The following is a 20,718-nucleotide window of genomic DNA, read 5'->3' as shown; positions in this document are numbered from 1 at the left end:
TGTTTCAGCAGCAATTAATTTTTGTGTTGATAGTTGTAGTTTTAGCATCGTCAACTAAAATTTCTGCAGCATGGCTTTCTCATCGCTAAAAACTCCATGCTAGAGAAAATGTTCTCATTGCTTGTCGTTATATATAAAAACAAATGGCATAATTTTCCTATTATTTAAACTTTTTTCTTCCAAAAAAACATTTTATGTTGACAAATTGTATTTTAAAAGAACATTTATTTTAAACAAGGATTTATAAAAAAAAAATTCTCCAATTAAAATTGTATATCTAGAACATCAATTTTTCTGATTGGAATGGACCTTCCACTTATTCATGCTGAAAAGGATTATATGCAGTTCTCTAAAATGACCAAAAACAAGAGTTATTAATGAATTAAATTTACACATCATTATATATGCATGTATATGTGTATTTCAGAAGTTCTTACAGAACAAGAAAAGTGATATGTGAATAGGTTGTTCACCTATTAATCAATGAACAAGATTGTCGAATTTCGCCTTCGTCTCCTGTTTTAACTCCAACGCTGGTTAGCTTCAAAAAAGACCGACCCCAAGAATCAAAAAAACTGATTTGATCATTTGCAAAATTCTCGACTTGGTTTCTTGTTCTTGCATCATTTAAAAGTAGAGAATCGGATTGGAATAGGCCTTTGTGGGCTAAGAGGTTTCTGTAGTACTGATTATCAAATGTAGAAGAGGTTTCAGGATCATTGTTTACTGTTATTGATGAGCTTGCTTGTGCTGGACATCTCTTCATTAGCTCATTAGCGTAGCTCGAGTCTAGTGTTGAATCAATAAGTTTGAGTTGTCCTTTGGAGTTTTCTTGGAATCTGTCGCTAAATGCGCTGCAATGAGCTGCTCCTACAGTGTGAGCACCTGCAAAGGCGACACTTCCAGATTATTGATTCAATCCATTGATATGACAGAAATATCCTGCATAGGATTGCTTAGAAAAAGAATTAAACAGAACCAACGACTTTGATTTGATTCGGTTAGACAATATAAAAAAAAATTGGGTTCTGGTTCGGTTTTGGACGTAAAAAAATTAATTAATTTTGAATACAAACAGAATCAACCGAATCGACTGATTCAATTTGGTTTACATTTTTTTACTTCTTTATAAATTTGTTTCGGTTTGGTTAAGTTCCAACTGAATCTAACCCCCTACTTCTGCACCTAAAAATGTTTTTATTTTGTTTGAGCAGTCTAAAGTTTAGGTGTTTGAGTTTTGGAAAAAAAAAATTGCCAATTTACAAAATATAAACCACTATGACATTAGATAACATCACCTCATAAAGATGGCAGAGAGCATAAATTGCAAATACCTGAGAGGGTAACAAGGTCATCCAAGGATAACCCCTTAGAGGAGAAGGTTTTGATCATTTGATTCATAGTAAAACTTGTATCTATAATATTTGGTCTGACGTTTTCAGCTGAAGATACCCTCCCGTCTCTTCTACCTTTTGGAATCTGGATAATAGGTCCTCCAGTCTGTTTTCATGTTGTGAATACATAACAATCAAGTAAAAGCAGCATAAATACAGTATCTAGTAACAGAAATAACAAAGAGTTACTTCTTACCATGGTAACAGCATCTCTTGCGGCCAAAGCAAGAATGTCAGCGCAAGAAACAATTCCTGGACAGAATATTTCAAGGAGCCGTTTAGCTGACTCTATAACTGAAAATCCACCAAGAGATGTGTTTGCTGGATCACTGCGCTCCGTCCCACTTCCTTGTAATAGTACAGATGCATCACAACCCTACAACCATGACAATAATTCAACTAAATAGAAGCCACCAATTTCCCTACTAAGATTCTGCCATTTTTTATCATGTTTGATTATGAAGGGTGAATTATTGGATGTTAGTAGGAAAAATGGTCATTTTGATTATAACTAATGGTTCAATTTTCTCTTAAGCAATTAAAAGTTTGAAAGAGCTGTATGCTTTAATTCCAAAATATTTTATTCAGTAGTGCAACATTAATAATGAACTTAGATACAAATAAGAACATGCAAATATTACAGGTGGCTATGGATTTGGTCATTTTACATTCGAGCAAGTAATGAACAAAAAGACTGCAAAAGAGAACATATCTACTCACCTCCACAAAGCAGTCGTGAAACAACAAGCGTAGCAGCTTTCCAGGAATGGTTGGATCAGAAGAGGAAGCAGTTCTTACTGTATTTGCAACCATGAATTCAACAGCCGGGCATGAAGCTGCATAAAAGTCGAAAGACAGACTAGCAGAAGAAGATAAAACAAAACTGCAAAGAACCAAAATGAGAAAGTGACGGAAACAGGGTCTTTGACATTCAGGCTTTCTCTCCATGAAAATTACTTTGGGTGGGTTTTCGGAAAACAATGCAGAGATTAGTTTTTAGTCTTTACTTCAAATTGATCTATTTCAAAAGAGAAAACAGAAAATGGCCACCAGGTATAAATAAATATGTCAGCATTTAAAGCTGCATTTAATTGAGTTTGGTGATGTCAGAAGGTAGATGTATTTCAGTCATGCAGTTAACACTTATCACGTAGTATTTCACAAAAAATTGAAATTCAAGAGCATCTCAATTTGTGTGGTATCATCTTATCGGTACATGTATGCACATTCCTCTGGTGGCCACGGCTAGTATTGACATTATTAAGTATCACTTCTTAGGTTCAAGAATTTATTACGGCAGCTAATTTATTACAAGCCATACCTGATTGTGAAAAGACAAAGTTGACGGAGTTAATTGCAGCTCTGAATTGGTAATGTCAGGTTGTCAGCTCCCCAACCAATTATTTGGTGCTTCCCTTTGAGCCCCACAAACAAGCCTTTGCACTGTGAAAGTCAAGGAACAGAAAGAGCGTATTGACTTGCATAATAACAAATGCTTCGTCCATTCCCATGTGAATGCCAGCTAATCTTATCAAGTTAATTTATCACTTCAAAATTTACAGTGCTAGAGAGAGAAACAGAGAGAGAAGGCTGTCACCTTAATAATAAAAAATCAATAAAGACATCCGTTTAGAGTTAAAGTACACAAGCAAACTAACATCAACAATAACCATACTCGAATACTTTGTGCTAAACTATGCTATGGTCAGTGTCGGCTCTTTATGCCCATAAAGATTCGCAAGAATGTCATCAGGTCGCATCGGAGAGAAAAAAATTGATGCCTCCAACAGGAGTTGGGACTTCACTGAGTGGCTGTTCTTTCTGCATGTCTTTACATGTACTAAGGGTTAAACTGGTAAAACCATATCTGGTATCCCTCTTGCATCTGGAAACCGGTGACTGCATTCCACTTTACGATGATCCGTATCTATCATAAAAAATAACACAAGCTTTCACCTTTTGTGCTGGCTGCAGTAACAATAGAGCGCAAAATAAGTTAGTTATATCCCAAACAGTATTTCCTGACTGACTAGCAGCCCTCAAGAAAATGTATTTCTACTATAAGATCATTACCTCGTAGAAGATCCCAAATTACTCATCTCAGGTTTCCTGATCGTTATCCTCTGCACCTTCTTCTAGTTCATCCACATCATCTATGTTAATTTCTTCACTATCCTCGGCAGAAGAACCTAATATACAGCGTTGACAAATTTGTTTTTAGTCATGCACATAAAGAAGTAATAAACATCCATTTCCAACAAGCCAACAAATGTATACAAATGGAATGCAATTCCAATTCAATATCTATATGTCCATAATTCACTTGATGTTCATATTTTATTGCAACAATTTTCTGACAGAAACAAAACTAATTTACCTTCCAGAACTAATGAGGCAGGACTATGAGTTGGTTCTCTTGACTCTGATTTGCTATCAAGAAGATAAGGAAGGTCCAAAAGCTGCAACAATGAGATTGTCTGAGGATTTCTAGGACAGCCTGCAAAACAAGAAGCCACATCCACATCATGAGCCAATGCATCATCATTCTGAGTTTTGGTACATGGAACTAATATAATAACCTATGCATCCTCCTATTATATACAACAAGTGGAAATAAATAAATAACCGGCAAAACACCTACACCACTACAAGTTGGAACAAATCCATTACAAGTAACAACTGCCAACAAGTACATGATAATCCATGACAAAATCGCTAAATGTAAATCCGTATTACCAGAGAAAGAATTGATCAAATCAGGTTGATTGGGAGCAAAAGGAGGAACAGTCTTCGCAAATTCAAACAGTTGGCCACCTCTTTCTTGCAGTTTGCTCCTAACCCACTGTCGACAATCTTCCATTTGAAGCTGTGTATGCCTATCACATGAAAACATAAAGTCATTGATAGGAAAAAAAGAAAAAGACCAAGTTTCACTCTCTTTGTCACCAAGAAAGAGGAGCACAGTCATATATGACAAGTGCATTTATGTCAACACGCACCCAAAATTTGCATTTTTAAATGTTACGGGAAAAATAGAGTTGAACTTCCTGGTTATTGCCAACCACTCTTCATCATATCGAATCTCATATGGTCCAGGCTCTGATTCTATATCAAAAATCTGTATAAACATTAAGTACCAGAGTTAACGGTAAGACATTAACTACCAGAGTTTGCTATAGATAGCAACTACATACACTAAGACATTAGATACCTGCAAAAACTTTCTTCCTGGAAGACATTTATCAAGAGCAAGAAATTTCGTTACTGGTCCATTCTCCCCATGTTGAACAACAGCTGCAAATTTGCAATGCAGATGAGCTGAAAACCAATGAGGAGGTCTTAATTTTTCCAGCAGTTGAGCAGCAGCTTTACTCCCTAAAGTTCTCTCATGAATCTAACAAATGCAAACAACACAGCTGAATTCAATGATTTTCACTGATGCAAACAAACAACAGACGTTTTCGTGATGCTGAAGATAGTAAATTTGGGATAAGAAATTTTCCAAATTGTTTCTTTTAGGACTGAGGTAAAATACTCTAGATGATTACCTCCCTCTCCATTTTTAAACAATACTAACATCTTAATGGTACAATTTATAAATCCTTGCAGCCTTTACCTCCTAGACAGCTTCTAAAAGGTAAAATATCAACGACAACTGCAATTAACTCATTCCTTAATCAATTGAACAACTACAATCACCTCACCTCATTTTCAAAATGCCGCTTAAATCGAATAAGCTGTTGCCAATTCCCACAATCAGTAATACCAAGAGGCCAATCATGTGAAAGAAAGATATCAATAGGTTCCTCAACTTGCATAAGTTTGTGTACGTCATACTCACGAACATGATACACAGACCTTATAGTATTACCATTATACGGAGGCCTCTCATGGTGTCCTGCTCACACACATACACAAAAACCCCAATTCAGTTTCTAACTCAACAATTACTGACTCAGCCAAGTAATCTGCAGCAACAAACGACTGAATACTTGAAACACAAACCTGAACGATAATCTCTGGCACTATAAATTCCGGAAAGTCCACCAATCCGTATATTACCAAACTTCACCACTCCAGCAAACCCTAAAAAATATATATTAGGTGCTGCCCATCCTCCATAATATCTAACAGCAACAAAAACAAAGAATGTTTCAAAAATGTACTCTATTGCACAATTACAATAGAAAAGTGAGAAATTAACACTACTTACAGTTCCCATAAGTAGTTAGAAGCTTCGTGATTTCCGCCGATGAATATGGTGGGAACCGGAGCGACTTCTTGGCCGGAATAGTACTTCCAAAATGACTTCATCTCGCGGTATTTTGGGGGTACGTTTAAGCTGTCCATGTCATTTTTATTTCTGACGGCCTGAAAATCGCCGCAACAGAGGAGAAGGTCTATTTTGATACTGTGTAGAGCTTCGGTGTGTTTGATTGTTCTGTAAACAGTGTCGAGATCTCCGTGCATACATCCTTCTACTGCTATCTTCATCGCTTTCTTCTTCTTGCTGTTGTTTTTCCGATGAACAAACGGTTCACTCAGTATAATCTGTTTTAGGTTTTTCAGTTTGTTGTGGACAAAGGATCTTTACAAAAAATCTAAAAGGACAACAATTATTTGCAAAATTTAATTCCAAATTATAATTTTAATTCCGCACAAATTTGATCTAGTGGTAAAATCTCCGCCGTTTACACGTTATTGGTCGCGGGTTTAAACTCCAACTGCATGTTATTTTTGATAAATGGAGTGTTTAGAACTGGCTATTAGCGTTATAGCTCGAAATTGTCAGATATGTGGACTTGCCGGCAATCTACACGGAAGTAAATCCTCATCATTCAAAAGAAAATTTATAACTTAGAAAGTCTTACCCCAAATTAGATAGGGTTTTTTAGATAAATACCAAAAAAAGATAAAATATTCTCAAAAATACTATCTCAAAGTTTTTTTTTGAAAAATACAATCTGTACTTTTTTTTTTGAAAAATAACTTTGTTATTCTCGAAAATATCTTTTTTAATCTCAGGAATACGATTTTGGTTATCTAACAGTATGCTAACACCGTTGGTTAACCAACAAACAAAACTATTACAAATTCAAACCTCCATCTTTATTAAACTAGTTGAAAATTCTATTACAAATCCCTCGCCTTCATCACCGCAAGAATAATCGTCAAATAAAACCTAAATTGTCTTTTTAAAATCTAAAATTATTGATTAACCATTTGTTAACCAACAAGGTACTAAAAACAAGGTCATTAGTGTACTATTAGTACACCATTGGTTAACTAGCAACAAACATAAAATTCAGCAACTGTTTACTAACGATTTTATTAACGATATATTCAAAATAAAAATTACAGGTTATCTAACAGTTTACCCAATATTAACCATTGGTTACCCAACATCCAAAAATATTATAATTCTCAAAAGCATTTCTTCAATCACCTAGAGTGCAACATATTGTGCAACACAAAAAAATCAAATCACAAACATAAAATTCAACAACTGTTTACTAACGATTTTATTAATGATATATTCAAAACAAAAATTACAGGTTACCTAACGGTTTACCCAATATTAACCATTGGTTATCCAACACCCAAAAAATATTACAATTCTCACAAGCATTTCTTCAAACACTTAGAGTGCAACATGCTGTGCAACACAAAAAAATCGAACCACCATTCATCAACAGCATCGTTTACAAAAGAAAAATAAAAAATAGATTAAACAACACACAAAATGTGATTAGCCCAAAATATTCACATTAACAAAGGATTAGACTGAAATCAAACTTCGGATCCGCCCATGAACCCTAATTTCCTTCACCATTTTTAATGATTCTGCTGTGGAAAAAGCATTTGTAATTTTCTGGAAACGTAGGCAATCTCTTCACGAACGGCAATGGCGGGCGATGGCGGCAGACTTACGACGGCGCCGATGGTTTGGTGACGATTGAATAGAGGAGAGGATTCTAGGGTTTGGAGATTGAAGATGAAGAATTGATATGAGCATTAGAGATAGAAATGGATTGATTGTAGAATAAAACAATAATAGAAAACGTAAATGTCAAAAATAGAAAACCTAAAATTTAAAAATAAAAGATGGAAATTGTATTCCTCAAAAAGAGAAAGTGCAACCGTACTATTCTAATTACTTTGGATAATGAACGTATTTTGTCTAATTAACTCAATTAGATATGATCATAGGCTAGGATTCAGTCCCCCATGCCCATCCTTCTTGGTTTGGGCTTGAACATTCAATTTTCACTTTAAACCCGATGTGAATTTGAGCTTGTAATCCGCCCGATTTTTTATGTGAAGACTCGAACTTTTATAATTGCATAACTTTTTATGTAGACCCATAAAATACCTAGCCTGGACCCATATTTAATTTAATGTACGGACCGGATTTGGATAGTGAGCTCGGGGCGGACTCAGGCTTGCATTTAAAATAGTCAAGTTAAGCTCACAGACATGTCTAATCCAGTGTGTTTCATATTTTATCTTTTTTACTCTAGCATGTTGATTCTTACTCCAAATCTTATTTCACCGGCTTGTTTTTTTTTAAAAAAAGTTGCAAACAATTTTAACGGATTTATAAAAACACAATTTGCAACCAATGCTTAAGTTTCAAAACAGTTCCAAACTAATAGGAAAAGATCAAATTTTCGTTTGATCATTAACATGAAACAGATAGCAAACAATGTTCCTATTACTTGACATGATATTGATGATACTTGAGTGTGGATTTTTTATCCGAAGTATCATTTTTTGATTAAGAGTGTTTATTAGGCTTTGAGAGGTGAAGAAGGATTGGAGGTAGACAGTAGTATGAGTCGGTTCTGAATCGTTTAAATTTTTTGAATATTTTCACTTTTGTGAGGAATTTCATGTAGACTAAATTATTTGTTGACTTTGTGATGCATTGGCAGCAAAAGCAAGCCTTCATAAATGCTTCTTGTAAGGTTTGTAATGGTGAAGATGAAACTGTAGTTCATCTCTTTGCGGACTGTATTTATGATGTGTGGTGTTGGAGATCAGCTAAGTTGTCAGTTTCTGCTGGTGGTAATATGTGTATTAATCAGTGGGTTAGTCATAGGTTGGGTCGTTGTAAGTTGAGGACTGTGAACTGATCTCAATGGTATGTCTGCGGTTATGGAGGAATCGTAACGAGGTAGTCTGGAACTATAAACTTAATAGTTTGAAGGCCTAGTAAATCTTGCAGGTCAACAACTTATCCAATAGCAAAGGGCGAGAAGGGAGATTTCAGGTTATCCGAAGAAGGAGGTAGAGCTTGAGGATGTTGGTGTAGTTTGGCGGCAGCTGGCTGGTTCAAGTTGAATGTTAATGCTACTGTTTTTGGCGTTGAAGGTAGTATGGGGGTTGGTTGTGTGGTGTGTGATGGCAGCGGGACCGGGTGTTTGATCCAAGCTCGGCAAGTCAATATTTCAGGTTTTTATAACCCGAGAACAGTTAAGTTGATTATTGGGATAAAAGAAGCTCTTAACTGGATCAAAATTTGGTCTAGAGTTGTTGTTGATTCAAATGCTTTTGAAGCAATTTTGGACATCCGGAATCCTCAGGGCTTTTAGTGGAGACGTGTTGGTAGACGATCGTGTGTTTTTAGCTAGACAATTTACTAATTTGTCGTTTATGTTTGCATTGTCAATCATACTGCATACTATTTAGCACGCAATGACTATTTCTTATCAGGTTATCGGGATTAGTTTTTGGACTTTTTCGAATTTTTACGCTTGTAACTGTTTCGAGTAATGATATTATTTGAATATCAAAAAACAAAACAATTTCAAACAGTTTTAAAAGGTTTTAAACATTAAAAAAAAACAATTTACAACTGTTTTTAAAACTATTTTGTAATTTTGTCAAATCCTCCCTTTCTCGATCAGAACATAGTATTTTTATCTATATCTATACTATATATAAAAGTACGGAGGGGGGGGGGGGACAGGCAAATTTACTGAATAATAAGACATAAATTTAAATAATAATATATTAACCAAATACGATATTTTAATTTTGTAGTTAAATCAAACTAAAAGATCGGTATTCCTAATAATTTGGAGACAATTTAGTTATTTATTATATACTAAAACTGAATTGGATATAATTTAGCTACCTATTCTAATTAGGACTTTAATTATAATAGTGATTAATTAAATAACTAATTAGTTAATGACTAAAAGATAGGTATTTCTAATAATTTGGAGACAATGTAGTTATTTTTTACATACTAAAAACTAAATTGGAGATAATTTAGCTACCTATTCTGATTAAGACTTTATTACAATAGTGATTAATTAAATAACTAATTAGTTAATGACTATAAAACCTTTATTTAGTAGTAAACTGAAAAGGACTATTCAGTAAATTTGTCTGCCCCCCCATCCGTACTTTTATATATAGTATAGATAAAAACTAAATTGGAGATAATTAAGTTACCTATTCTGATTAAGACTTTATTACAATAGTGATTAATTAAATAACTAATTAGTTAATGACTATAAAACCTTTATTTAGTAGTAAACTGAAAAGGATTATTCAGTAAATTTGCATGTCCCCCCCCATCCGTACTTTTATATATAGTATAGATTGAACTACAAAATTAAAATAATATATTTGGTCAATATAATATTATTTAAATTTATATCTTATTATTTTTAAAGATATTATTAATAAAATTAAGTTAATTATTTAATTATGGTTATTGTAAAACCAAAAGAAGAATAAATTCAGTATGGAAAAAAATTTAATAACGAAATATATTATATTTACTTTTACAAAAATTCTTAACTAATTTAATATTCATTATAAATAAAAAATTGATATAATTATGATAAATTTACTTGACGAGTTACGTTACGAGCCACGTGCATAATACGTAATGCGAAACTAGTAAATTTTAAGAGCATGAATAAAATTACAAAAAGAATAGGGTAGAAAGTATTTTACCGCAACATCTTTTGCAAATTAAGTTTGAATTTTTTTTTGGCTAAACACATATTTGGGTCCCTGCACTATCACTTTTTTCCAACTTAAGTCCCTGAACTATAAAACGTTTAAAATAAGTCCCTGCACTATAAAAAGTCTCTGATTTAAGTCCCTCCGTGCCATTCTGTTAGAGAGTGAGATACAAACGCTTGACTCTGAGATTGGTTGTAGTTAAAATTTATGAAATTAAAATTTTGAGTCCTTGCACTATAATTTTTTTACCATTTGAGTCCTTGCCTATAAATCTAACTTAAATTTTTAATTACTCAAAATTAATTAATTCAAAATAAATTAATTTAGTTAAATAAAAATAATTATTTCTAAAAATGTGATATTTTAAAGATTGCGAGGTAGACGAACAATTTTTTAATATATTTAATTTTTTATAAAAATAAAAAATTAATTGTATAAAATAAAAAATTATTGTATAAATAAAAAAATTATTTTTATTTAATTAAATTAATAAATTTTAAATAATTACAATTTTAAATTAAATTACAATTTTTTTATTAATAGTCGGAGATGATTCTAGTTTTGGAAATGCTAAAAAATTTAATAACATTAAAAAAGAGAAGAAAATAAAAATATTATTAATATTATTTGAATTATGTGATAAAAAGACTTAAAATTGATGTTTGTAATAGTGTAAGGACTTAATTTGGAACAAAATGATAGTGCAGAGATCAAAATAGCATTTTTGATATGTAATTGTTAACGTCATCCACATTCCGTTAACTTGCGCAACAATAGGGATTTAAAATAGATGTTTTTGATAGTGTATGGACTTATTTTAAACGTTTTATAGTTTAGGGACTTAAGTTGGAAAAGAGTGATAGTGCAGGGACCTAAATATGTGTTTGGCCTTTTTTTTTAGTATTTTTCACAAATTCTCAAAGGGTTAATGGGCCAGTAATGGGCCATTGCCCCATTAGCCACTAGTTCAAATACAACCCGAACGAATCATATTATGGCCATTTCAACCATATCCAAACTGAACCGACCCTTTAAACTAAGCTAAGCCAAAAACCCTAAAAAAATTTCTCCAGTAACACCTAAATTCTCGAATCCAATCTTCTTCATCCACAATCTCCACGGCGTTTCCTCTCTCTCCGAACAATAGCGGAACTGTTAGCTTTTTCTCTCTCTAAGACTTAGAGAGAGAATCCTTAAAACCACAGAAACTAATCATGATGGACGTTATGATAATGAAAGATTTAGATGCGCGAGCTGCAGCCGCCGGCATAGATCTTTCACAGCTCGATCTCAGCTCTATTCAGCTCCCTCCCGGAGAAGATTTCGGAATCATCAGGTACATACAGTTCCATAACTAACTGCCCCTTATTTAGTTACACAGAAAATTGATTATACACCTAACCTAATTGATATTAGGTATGCTTTAAGAGTAGATTGAGCGGCATTAATTGTATTTGTTTATCCAATTGAACTTCGGATGCCGGCGTGTTTTTAGTTTGATTTGTTGCATATTTTTTTAGTAATTTTGGGCTTATGATGTTGTGATTGGCAGTGATGATGAAGATGTTGTCCAAGAAGAGCAGCTGGATTTTGATTTTGGGTTTGGTAATATTATTGTTGTTGATAATCTCCCAGTTGTTCCTAAGGAGAAGTTCGAAAAGCTTGAAGGAGTTATCAGAAAAATTTATAGTCAAATTGGTGTTATCAAGGAAGATGGCCTTTGGATGCCCCTTGATCCTGAGACGCAAAAAACCTTAGGTTACTGCTTTATCGAGTATAATTCACCTCAGGTTATTGCTCACTTGATGTAGTTTTGTACTAAACTTTCTTGGTTGATGATTCTTTCTCAGGTTATTACTCATTTAATATGTTCTTATTGCTTATAGCTTATCTGATCGGTGTTGGTCACTATTACAGGAAGCTGAGCTGGCTAAGGAGAAGACAAACGGGTATAAGTTGGACAGAGCACATATTTTTGCTGTCAACATGTTTGAGGACTTTGATAGGTTCATGAAAGTTCCAGATGAGTGGGCCCCTCCTGAATTCAAGCCTTATGTTCATGGGGTAATTACAATTATTTCAACCATTTAATTATCCTGTTTATATTTTTTATAGTTCTTTCTATTGATTCGATCGATTTCATTGCTATTTTTTCTGTGCATGTTTAGGCATGGTGTTGTTCTTTTATTATTATTATAGATGTTATTAAAATTTCTATCTAATAGAGATTGTTTACAGTTGGTCGCATATGTTTTATATGTTTGTGGTAGACAGATGAATGATTTTATTCTTGTCATGGTCATGTTAATGTTAGTGATTAAAGAGCCAATACTTTTCAGAATTGTAAGTTGCCAATGTAAAACTGGGACTGGGCACTATGGAAAAATTATGCCGGTTACACAGAAGTGCTGATAGTCATGTAAAGTCCAAAAATCTAGGACTTGTTTCTTCTCATCCTGACTTTCGCACTTGTACATCCTCTTGGAACACATATCCTCTTGGAACACATGAATCACTTTCTTTCCTTTCTGTCTTGTTCATGCGAGTTCTAGTACCAATTTACAATTATGAGCTGTTAGCTCTAAACTTGTAGGATTTTATAGCTCTGCCCTTAAGCTCTAAAGTTGTAGGATTTTATTTTCTTGGAATGACTGAGTTGTAGCTCTTTAGGATAATTGCATATGCGGTATTCTTAATTTATTTAATTTTGGCAAAAACATTACAAGAATTTATTGGACTCTGAAGATATTGTCCAATACATCGGATATCTTAGCATATTGTTATCATGACTCACTTTTAATCCCGATCAACAGGATATGCTTAAACTTTTGTTATAAACAGAACAAGTAAATTTTAAATTTTAGGGTGAAAGGACTGTCCATAATCTAATACAGCTTGACCTTTAAGGAAGATTTTAAACTTATAATGTATGGTTTATTTATTCTAATTTTGTTCTATTCTGCCTAATGGTCTTTTTTTAATAAATAGTAAAGCATGTGTATTGCACTTATTGAGCTGATGCTTCTGTTTTGTTACAGGAAAATCTTCAAAAGTGGCTTACTGATGAAAAAGCTCGAGATCAATTTGTAATTCGTGCAGGCTCGGACACTGAGGTTTTCTGGAATGATGCAAGACAGATGAAGCCTGAACCTGTTTACAAGCGTGCTGTGAGTTAAATTGATAAAATAAAATCTCATTGTTGTCTCTTGTAACATAATTTGTTGGTCCGCCATAGAAACTGTTTGTTTGTGTGTCAATGCAAGTTGCTAGAGCTTGACATGTAATACCTGTATAATCGAAATTGTCGAGTTCAAATTCTTGATGTTGCAATTTTTTTTGAAGGTTGTTAGTTATCAGCCATCTGTTTTTTTTTTTACTTTAGATGTGATAAGGTGACTGATCATCCATGTGTCTTTTGCAGTGTTGGACTGAAAGTTATGTGCAGTGGTCCCCAAACGGGACTTATTTGGCAACAGTTCACAGGCAGGGTGCTGCTGTCTGGGGTGGGGCAAATGCCTTTAACAGGCTTATGCGCTATGCTCATCCTCAGGTTCCACCTTTTGGGTTTCATTCAGAATATATTTTGTTATAATTTCTATTAAATTCATTGTTCTAAGCTTATAAGTATATCTACAGGTTAAACTTATTGATTTTTCACCTGGTGAGAAATTTTTAGTTACATACAGCAGCCATGAACCAAGCAATCCCCGTGATGCAAATGTTGGTTTCCTATTCCTTCACCCTTATGGCCTTATCTTAATAATGGTCTATTTGGTACGGTGCTGTTACTAAAATGTTTTTTCTTTTATACAGAGGATTGTAATAAATATTTTTGATGTAAGAACTGGAAAAGTGATGAGAGATTTCAAGGGAAGCGCTGATGAGTTTTCCATTGGAGGAACTGGTGGTGTTGCAGGAGTGTCCTGGCCCATATTTAGGTGATTTTCTTTGATAACCTACATGTGCCTCATTGAAATAATTCCTTTTACGTTGACCACTGAATTTTATCATCTTGTCATTACTCATTATTTGATAGAACTAATACTTCATATTTTTCAGGTGGGGTGGTGGAAGAGAGGACAAGTACTTTGCCAAAATTGGAAAAAATATGATCTCTATCTATGAAACTGAGACCTTTGCTCTTATTGACAAGAAGTCTTTGAAGGTTGAAAACATAATGGATTTCAGTTGGTCACCCACTGATCCCATTTTTGCACTTTTTGTTCCTGAACATGCTGGCGGAAATCAACCTGCTAGAGTGAGTACTTGTTTTTAAATGGTTGGGGGTTTAATTTTCTGCTGTATTTTAACCACTCTTTACAATTGCGGAATCCATAGGTGTCTCTTATTCAAGTTCCTAGTAAGGAGGAATTGAGGCAGAAGAATCTATTTAGTGTTAGTGATTGCAAAATGTACTGGCAAAGCAATGGGGACTATCTTGCTGTGAAGGTTGATCGCTATACCAAATCAAAAAGGACAACATACACAGGATTTGAGCTTTTCAGGATAAAAGAACGAGACATACCCATTGAGGTATTGGAGCTTGACAATAAGAGTGATAAGATCATTGCCTTTGCTTGGGAACCAAAGGGTCACAGGTTTGCGGTTATTCATGGGGATGGCCCAAGGCCTGATGTAAGTTTTTACTCGATGAGGACGGCCCATAATACGGGTCGTGTTTCCAAGCTCACCACTCTCAAAGCCAAACAAGCAAATGCCCTGTTCTGGTCACCTGCTGGTCGCTATCTAATACTAGCTGGACTCAAGGGTTTCAATGGACAGCTAGAATTTTTTAATGTTGATGAGCTAGAGACTATGGGAACCACTGAGCATTTTATGGCAACAGATATTGAATGGGATCCTACTGGAAGGTAGTTGTCCATTCAAGTTTGTTCTGATTTACATTTTAGGTTGTAATTTGAGCATATTTCATGAAGTGAATGAGAGTAATCGCTGCTATACTCTTATTGTTTTTCAAATTAATGATTGCAGAATGGTTTTATCGGTCGAAAGGTGGGGAAGGTGCTTATATTTCTAATACGTTGTGATGCCTGTTATTTCTGCAGGTATGTAGCAACTTCAGTGACGTCTGTTCATCATGAAATGGAAAATGGATTCAATATATGGTCATTTAACGGCAAGCTGCTTTATCGAATACTCAAGGATCATTTCTTCCAGGTAATGTTAATCATTCTTGTGGAAGTTTTATTTGATTCACTCTGTTGTGTGAGAGAAAGTAACATTCTCCCTTAGATTGTTTCAAGCAACCAAATGACTAGACATTTACAATTTGGAAGCTTCTTTTGTAACAATAGAAAATAATTTTGAAAGTAATATTGCACTTTATGTGAATCATCTGGCTTGGTAGTCTTGCTAAAGGTTGACAAAAAATTCTAGTATGTTTAAGTTTTTTACTTGTATTTACAATCTATAGATATCATTCATTTTTTGCTGTCATTACTACTTGATGATTGGTTCTCTATCTTTTGTGCAGTACCTTTGGCGTCCAAGACCACCATGCTTCTTGAGTCCTGAAAAGGAGGAAGAGATAGCAAATAATTTGAAGAAATATTCTAAGAAGTACGAGGCGGAGGACCAGGATGTCTCATTACAATTAAGCGAGCAAGACCGTGAGAAACGGAAAATGGTGAAGGATGAATGGGAAAAATGGGTGAACGAGTGGAAACGACAGCATGAAGATGAAAAATTGTTAAGGCAACAATTAAGAGATGGAGAAGTTAGTGATGAAGAAGAAGAGTATGAGGCCAAAGAAGTAGAAGTTGAAGAGTTGTTGGATGTGAAAGAAGAGGTTCTTTCTTTTGAATTTGGACAGGAGTAAGCATTCTTAATAAATACAGTTCAGAGTTCATAGGGGTGTATAATTACAAATCAAAGCACTGAAATCGTTGGAATACAGGGTAAGATTGTTTTTATTTACCTAATCCCTATGGATTTGTAGCAGTATTTTAAATTTTGTTAGATTTGATGAGGATATCATTTGCTTTATGATGTTTTTTTTTTGGAGCTGACCTCTGATATCTACTGTGAATTTTGTCTGGTAATTTTCAGTTTTTATTTTCCATTATATCCTTGTCTTGGTCATAAAAATTCATTTATTAGTTAACTCTCAAGTGAAGTAGCTTTCTGTCGAGGACAAAAACTCCTTTGATAATTATGATGAGTCTGAGTGTATATTCAAATGTAGGGATACAAGTACGGGTCTACAAAAACCGAACCAACAACTTCCGTGTGTTTGGTTTGGTATGATCAAAAATTGGTTTTTTGGTTGTTTCTATTTTAGACATACAAAAATTTGAGTGCAAATCGAACTGAATTATAAAATTAATCGAACCAACTAGTTCAGTTTAAAAAAATTCGAGTGTTTCGAAGTTCGGCTCATTCTGAGGTGAAAAAGAAGAAGCAAATATCGATACAAGTAGGGGTGAGGAAAAGGCCTCACTTAAGTATACTCGGAGGACCAGGATGCTTGTATTTTTATCGGTTTTAACCGAATTGACAAATACTTGGATTTTTCTTGTGTTTGGTTTGATTTTTAATATTTTTTATCGATTTGGTTTCGGATAAAGTGTAACTTTGGTCGGTTTCGGTTTTGAGCTGGTTTGTTTGCAACCGAATGAATGCTCTCACCCATAGATACAGGCAGAGGTGAATTTGAGTTTGGTTTCTACGATGGAGATGCTGAAATTGACTAGAGAATTTATATTCCGTTGTCATGAGTAGGCCAAGTTTAGCTTTCTTTTATTTATTGACGGATTGAAACCTTGTACTGAAATTAGCAAAAAGATGAAAGCTTCTAATGTGCAAGTGACACGTAAGAAATAGAAGAAAAAGACCCTCTAACAATCAAAACTAGGAATTTTACAAATTTTAAGAAATATGACCTATTTTATTTCCTAGAGCCAATATAATACAAGCAACTCTTATAAACTAAAAATGAATTAAAAATCAGATCTGTGGTCATCTGTTTTAGGTTTAACCGGTTCAATCCGTTTAACAACCGGTTAAACTATTTGAATAAAAACAGTTAATTTTATATAACAAAACATACTTCTAATAGTTTATATATACATTAAATCTGTTAGATCAACATGAAGAACATAAGTAAACTTTATATAGGTTAAAAAATTGAATTAGAATTAAAATTATGAAATTGATTTATATGGTTCGACGAGTTCGTATGGGTTTTTTGGGATTCTAATTATCAGTGAGGATTTGAATTGGACTAACCGTTAATTCATGGTCAAACAAGATGATCTAATTCTTTAAACACAGCGAATAAACATATCAATGAATTGTAATTAAAATGGCATAAGCGACAGACATCATTTTGCTAAAGTCGTTCACTCAGTTTTTCCTACGAGAGCTCCCCCTCTTCAATGATTAAATAAGAGGAAGAATCGTTAGATTAGAAACAATAAGGAAACTGATGATGACTTGCTTAAGTCATGCATGATAATCAAAACTAGTTAGTGTTGGAATATATATAAACAAAAAAGTTGATGTGATATGAAGTTCAATAATGACCCATTTAAGTGTGAAATGCGTATTAAGTTAATAACAATTTATTAATAATTGTCTTTGGAGATAGATAGATTCCAGCTTTCTTCCACTAGCTACTCTTTATGTCTGTTGGCCTACGGCCAAGATTCCAAACATGGCCCTCCCTCTCAGATTCCACATATCTTATTACCTACTTATTACTAGATTATCAACCAAATAAGATTCCTTGTTCACATAGTTTACCATGGCTTTAATCTATCAGTTTTTGTATCATCAACAGAGGTATTTTTATATGATGTTTAATGGATTATTCGCCTATCAAATTCTAACATTTTATTTTTATAAAGATTTAATCTCTGTTTTTTAAATATAGTATTATTCATCCCTCGTCTTTCACGATTTTTATTGTGTAGTTTATAGTCGTTTTTAACAAATATAAAATTACAATATTTGTTTATCATAAATAAATACATAGAAAGGTTGGAATGTATAATACAACATTTTTTAAAAAAGAGAGGAAATCACTATGAAAATGAAATTTATTAGGTAAAAAATCCACGTCTAATTTTGTATAATGGCCTAATCTATTCAGAAATCTCTATACTATTAATTTTATATTGCTTGGCCCTTATTAAATTTTTTGATTTTAAGGTGTTCTTGTTCTTTTGTGTATTGTGGTATTGTTTTTGTACATTAAACATCACCATCTCGATTTGCATGAAATAATATTTTTTTTGTAATCCCGTTCAAAAATTATGAGTACACAAAATTAATAGTAATTTTTTTTTAAATCGAGATTTTGATAAGAATTAATTGAAAGAAAAACTAATACTACAAAGACTTCTTAGCTTTAGATATTTTAACAATTTACTTAATAATCACATATAGTTTAGTTAGGTCGCATTTCACTATATTTTATGCTTCGAGTGTTCTTGCGCGGACTCAATTATTTAGACTGTTTGCATAGACTTTCTGTTCTCTAAAAATTTGAGTTAAACTTCGTTCTTGTTTAATTGACTTATACCCATGGATTAATTCATTTTTCTTCTAGAATGGAAATTTTACTAATAATTTTCTGGTCAAATTGGCTTCAATATTCTAAGCTTTTTCATTAAACGTTTTGGAGCTTGGAAGTTGTAAAATAATACTCCAATATTAATAATAACAATTGAAAACTTTTCTTCCCAACTACCCAAAGTGAAACTAAGTGGGTAATTTAATTTGAAGAAATTGCAACCCTTATAATGATAGAATGCAAATATTTCTAATTAGTTTAGTAATATTTTTATTTTATGATTACTAAATCATAAAAGTCTAATGTCTTAAAAATACCAAAGTTTCAACGATCAGATCAATTATAATCAGGAACAAAGGCATAAATAATTCTAAAGGTCATAATATTATATGTTATAAATTTAAGGGGTGATGTTATAAAAATTTATAATTATTTTCTCAATTAAATCATGACATGATGACGTAAATTATGATGATGTGGAGGCAAAAAATGATGCTCACCTCAGCAAAATCACACCAATTAATGAGTGTCACGCCAGCTTATGCATTGAATTGAAAAGAAAAATGAATCTTCATGCATACAATTGAAACGTTTTAAAATCCGTGATTAAAATGAGCAAATATGTATAATTTATAAATTTATTTAACATTACTCCTAAATTTAAATTAACATTGGATACAAATTATAAGAACAAGGTGGGGAATGTACTAGTAAAAGATAATCAAATACATAATTTTGTATTAATTTATATGTAATTTATTGAGAAATAATATGTTAAAGGTGGTCAATTCACCTTTTTATAGTGGTGCTAGTTTCGCCACTTATTCTAATCAAAGTTTTTCAAATCACCTCATTTAGCCCTTTCTTGGACTACTGTGTTTATATTATAGTCATTTTTGATACAATCCGATTCTTTTTTTCCCCTATATTATTGACTGTTATCATTTGATCATTAACAATTATTATTTTTAAAAGATGGTTAATTTCAAATTAAATCACGAACTTTAACGTAATTTATAATTACATATTTTGAAAACTTGACAACGTTAATAACCAACGTTCATTTTTGACAAATTGGTACAACGACCAATCATATAACATCACGTGACTGTATATTACAATGTCCACGTCAGTGTTTTTTTTAGCTTAGTGTATCAATTTGTCAAAAAAAGAAAGTTGGTTACTGAATTTGCTAAATTTTAAAATTCGTGTTGTAATTATAAATTAGGGTAGAGTTCGTGATTTAATTTGTAATTAACTCTTGAAAAAATAACATAATTCCATTGATGCTTTTTGCATGATTATGAAGGATTCATGTAAAAGCAACTCGTAATCAAATCAAGTTAGTATGTAAATCATTAAAGAACTAGTGATGGGAACAAGTTCCTTTGTAATCGGAGAACTATAATTTAAAGTAGCATTAATCATGGAAGGGTATTCATCCTTGGATCGCTAATTAATAATTCTATGTTAAAATTCAATCAGAAATTCAATCGCTAATTAATAATTCTATGTTAAAATCAATCAGAAATCGAATCCCTTTCACGTATGAAATGAATTGAGTGTGAATGCTGCTTGCACTCATATATAATTCAGTTTTTGATCAATCATTTTACCAACTATTTGCTCTATTTGTGGACCCTATACTGCAAATCATGTTAAATAAATAATTGCAAAATGTGGAAATTATAAGCAACATAATAGAGCCTAATTTCTAAAAAAATAATATCAATAACTAGAGTTGTTAAGAGTTATTATGGATAGTATTATAAGAAGAAAAAATTGGATCAATGGTGTCTGAAC

The 20,718-nt window shown here is 32.9% G+C and overlaps 1 protein-coding gene and 1 pseudogene across 1 annotated transcript; one reads left to right on the top strand and one right to left on the bottom strand.

Moving 5' to 3' along the window:
* Positions 1 to 355: 355 nt before the first annotated feature.
* On the bottom strand, positions 356 to 6,193 carry LOC126669318 (lariat debranching enzyme-like; annotated as a pseudogene).
* Positions 6,194 to 11,377: 5,184 nt separating this feature from the next.
* On the top strand, positions 11,378 to 16,464 carry LOC126667827 (eukaryotic translation initiation factor 3 subunit B-like). Its single transcript, XM_050360917.2, has 11 exons — positions 11,378 to 11,715; positions 11,932 to 12,169; positions 12,297 to 12,443; positions 13,418 to 13,546; positions 13,801 to 13,929; positions 14,016 to 14,099; positions 14,193 to 14,317; positions 14,439 to 14,637; positions 14,718 to 15,250; positions 15,446 to 15,557; positions 15,874 to 16,464. Exons 1-11 carry the CDS (start codon positions 11,594 to 11,596, stop codon positions 16,216 to 16,218), a joined length of 2,163 nt encoding a protein of 720 aa, XP_050216874.1. The 5' UTR covers positions 11,378 to 11,593; the 3' UTR covers positions 16,219 to 16,464.
* Positions 16,465 to 20,718: the final 4,254 nt, after the last annotated feature.

The sequence above is a fragment of the Mercurialis annua genome, linkage group LG2, assembly GCF_937616625.2.
Source record: "Mercurialis annua linkage group LG2, ddMerAnnu1.2, whole genome shotgun sequence".
NCBI classification, from domain to species: Eukaryota; Viridiplantae; Streptophyta; class Magnoliopsida; order Malpighiales; family Euphorbiaceae; genus Mercurialis; species Mercurialis annua.
The sequence above is the reverse complement of the archived record's forward strand: the minus strand, read 5'-3'. Positions and strand labels throughout refer to the sequence as shown.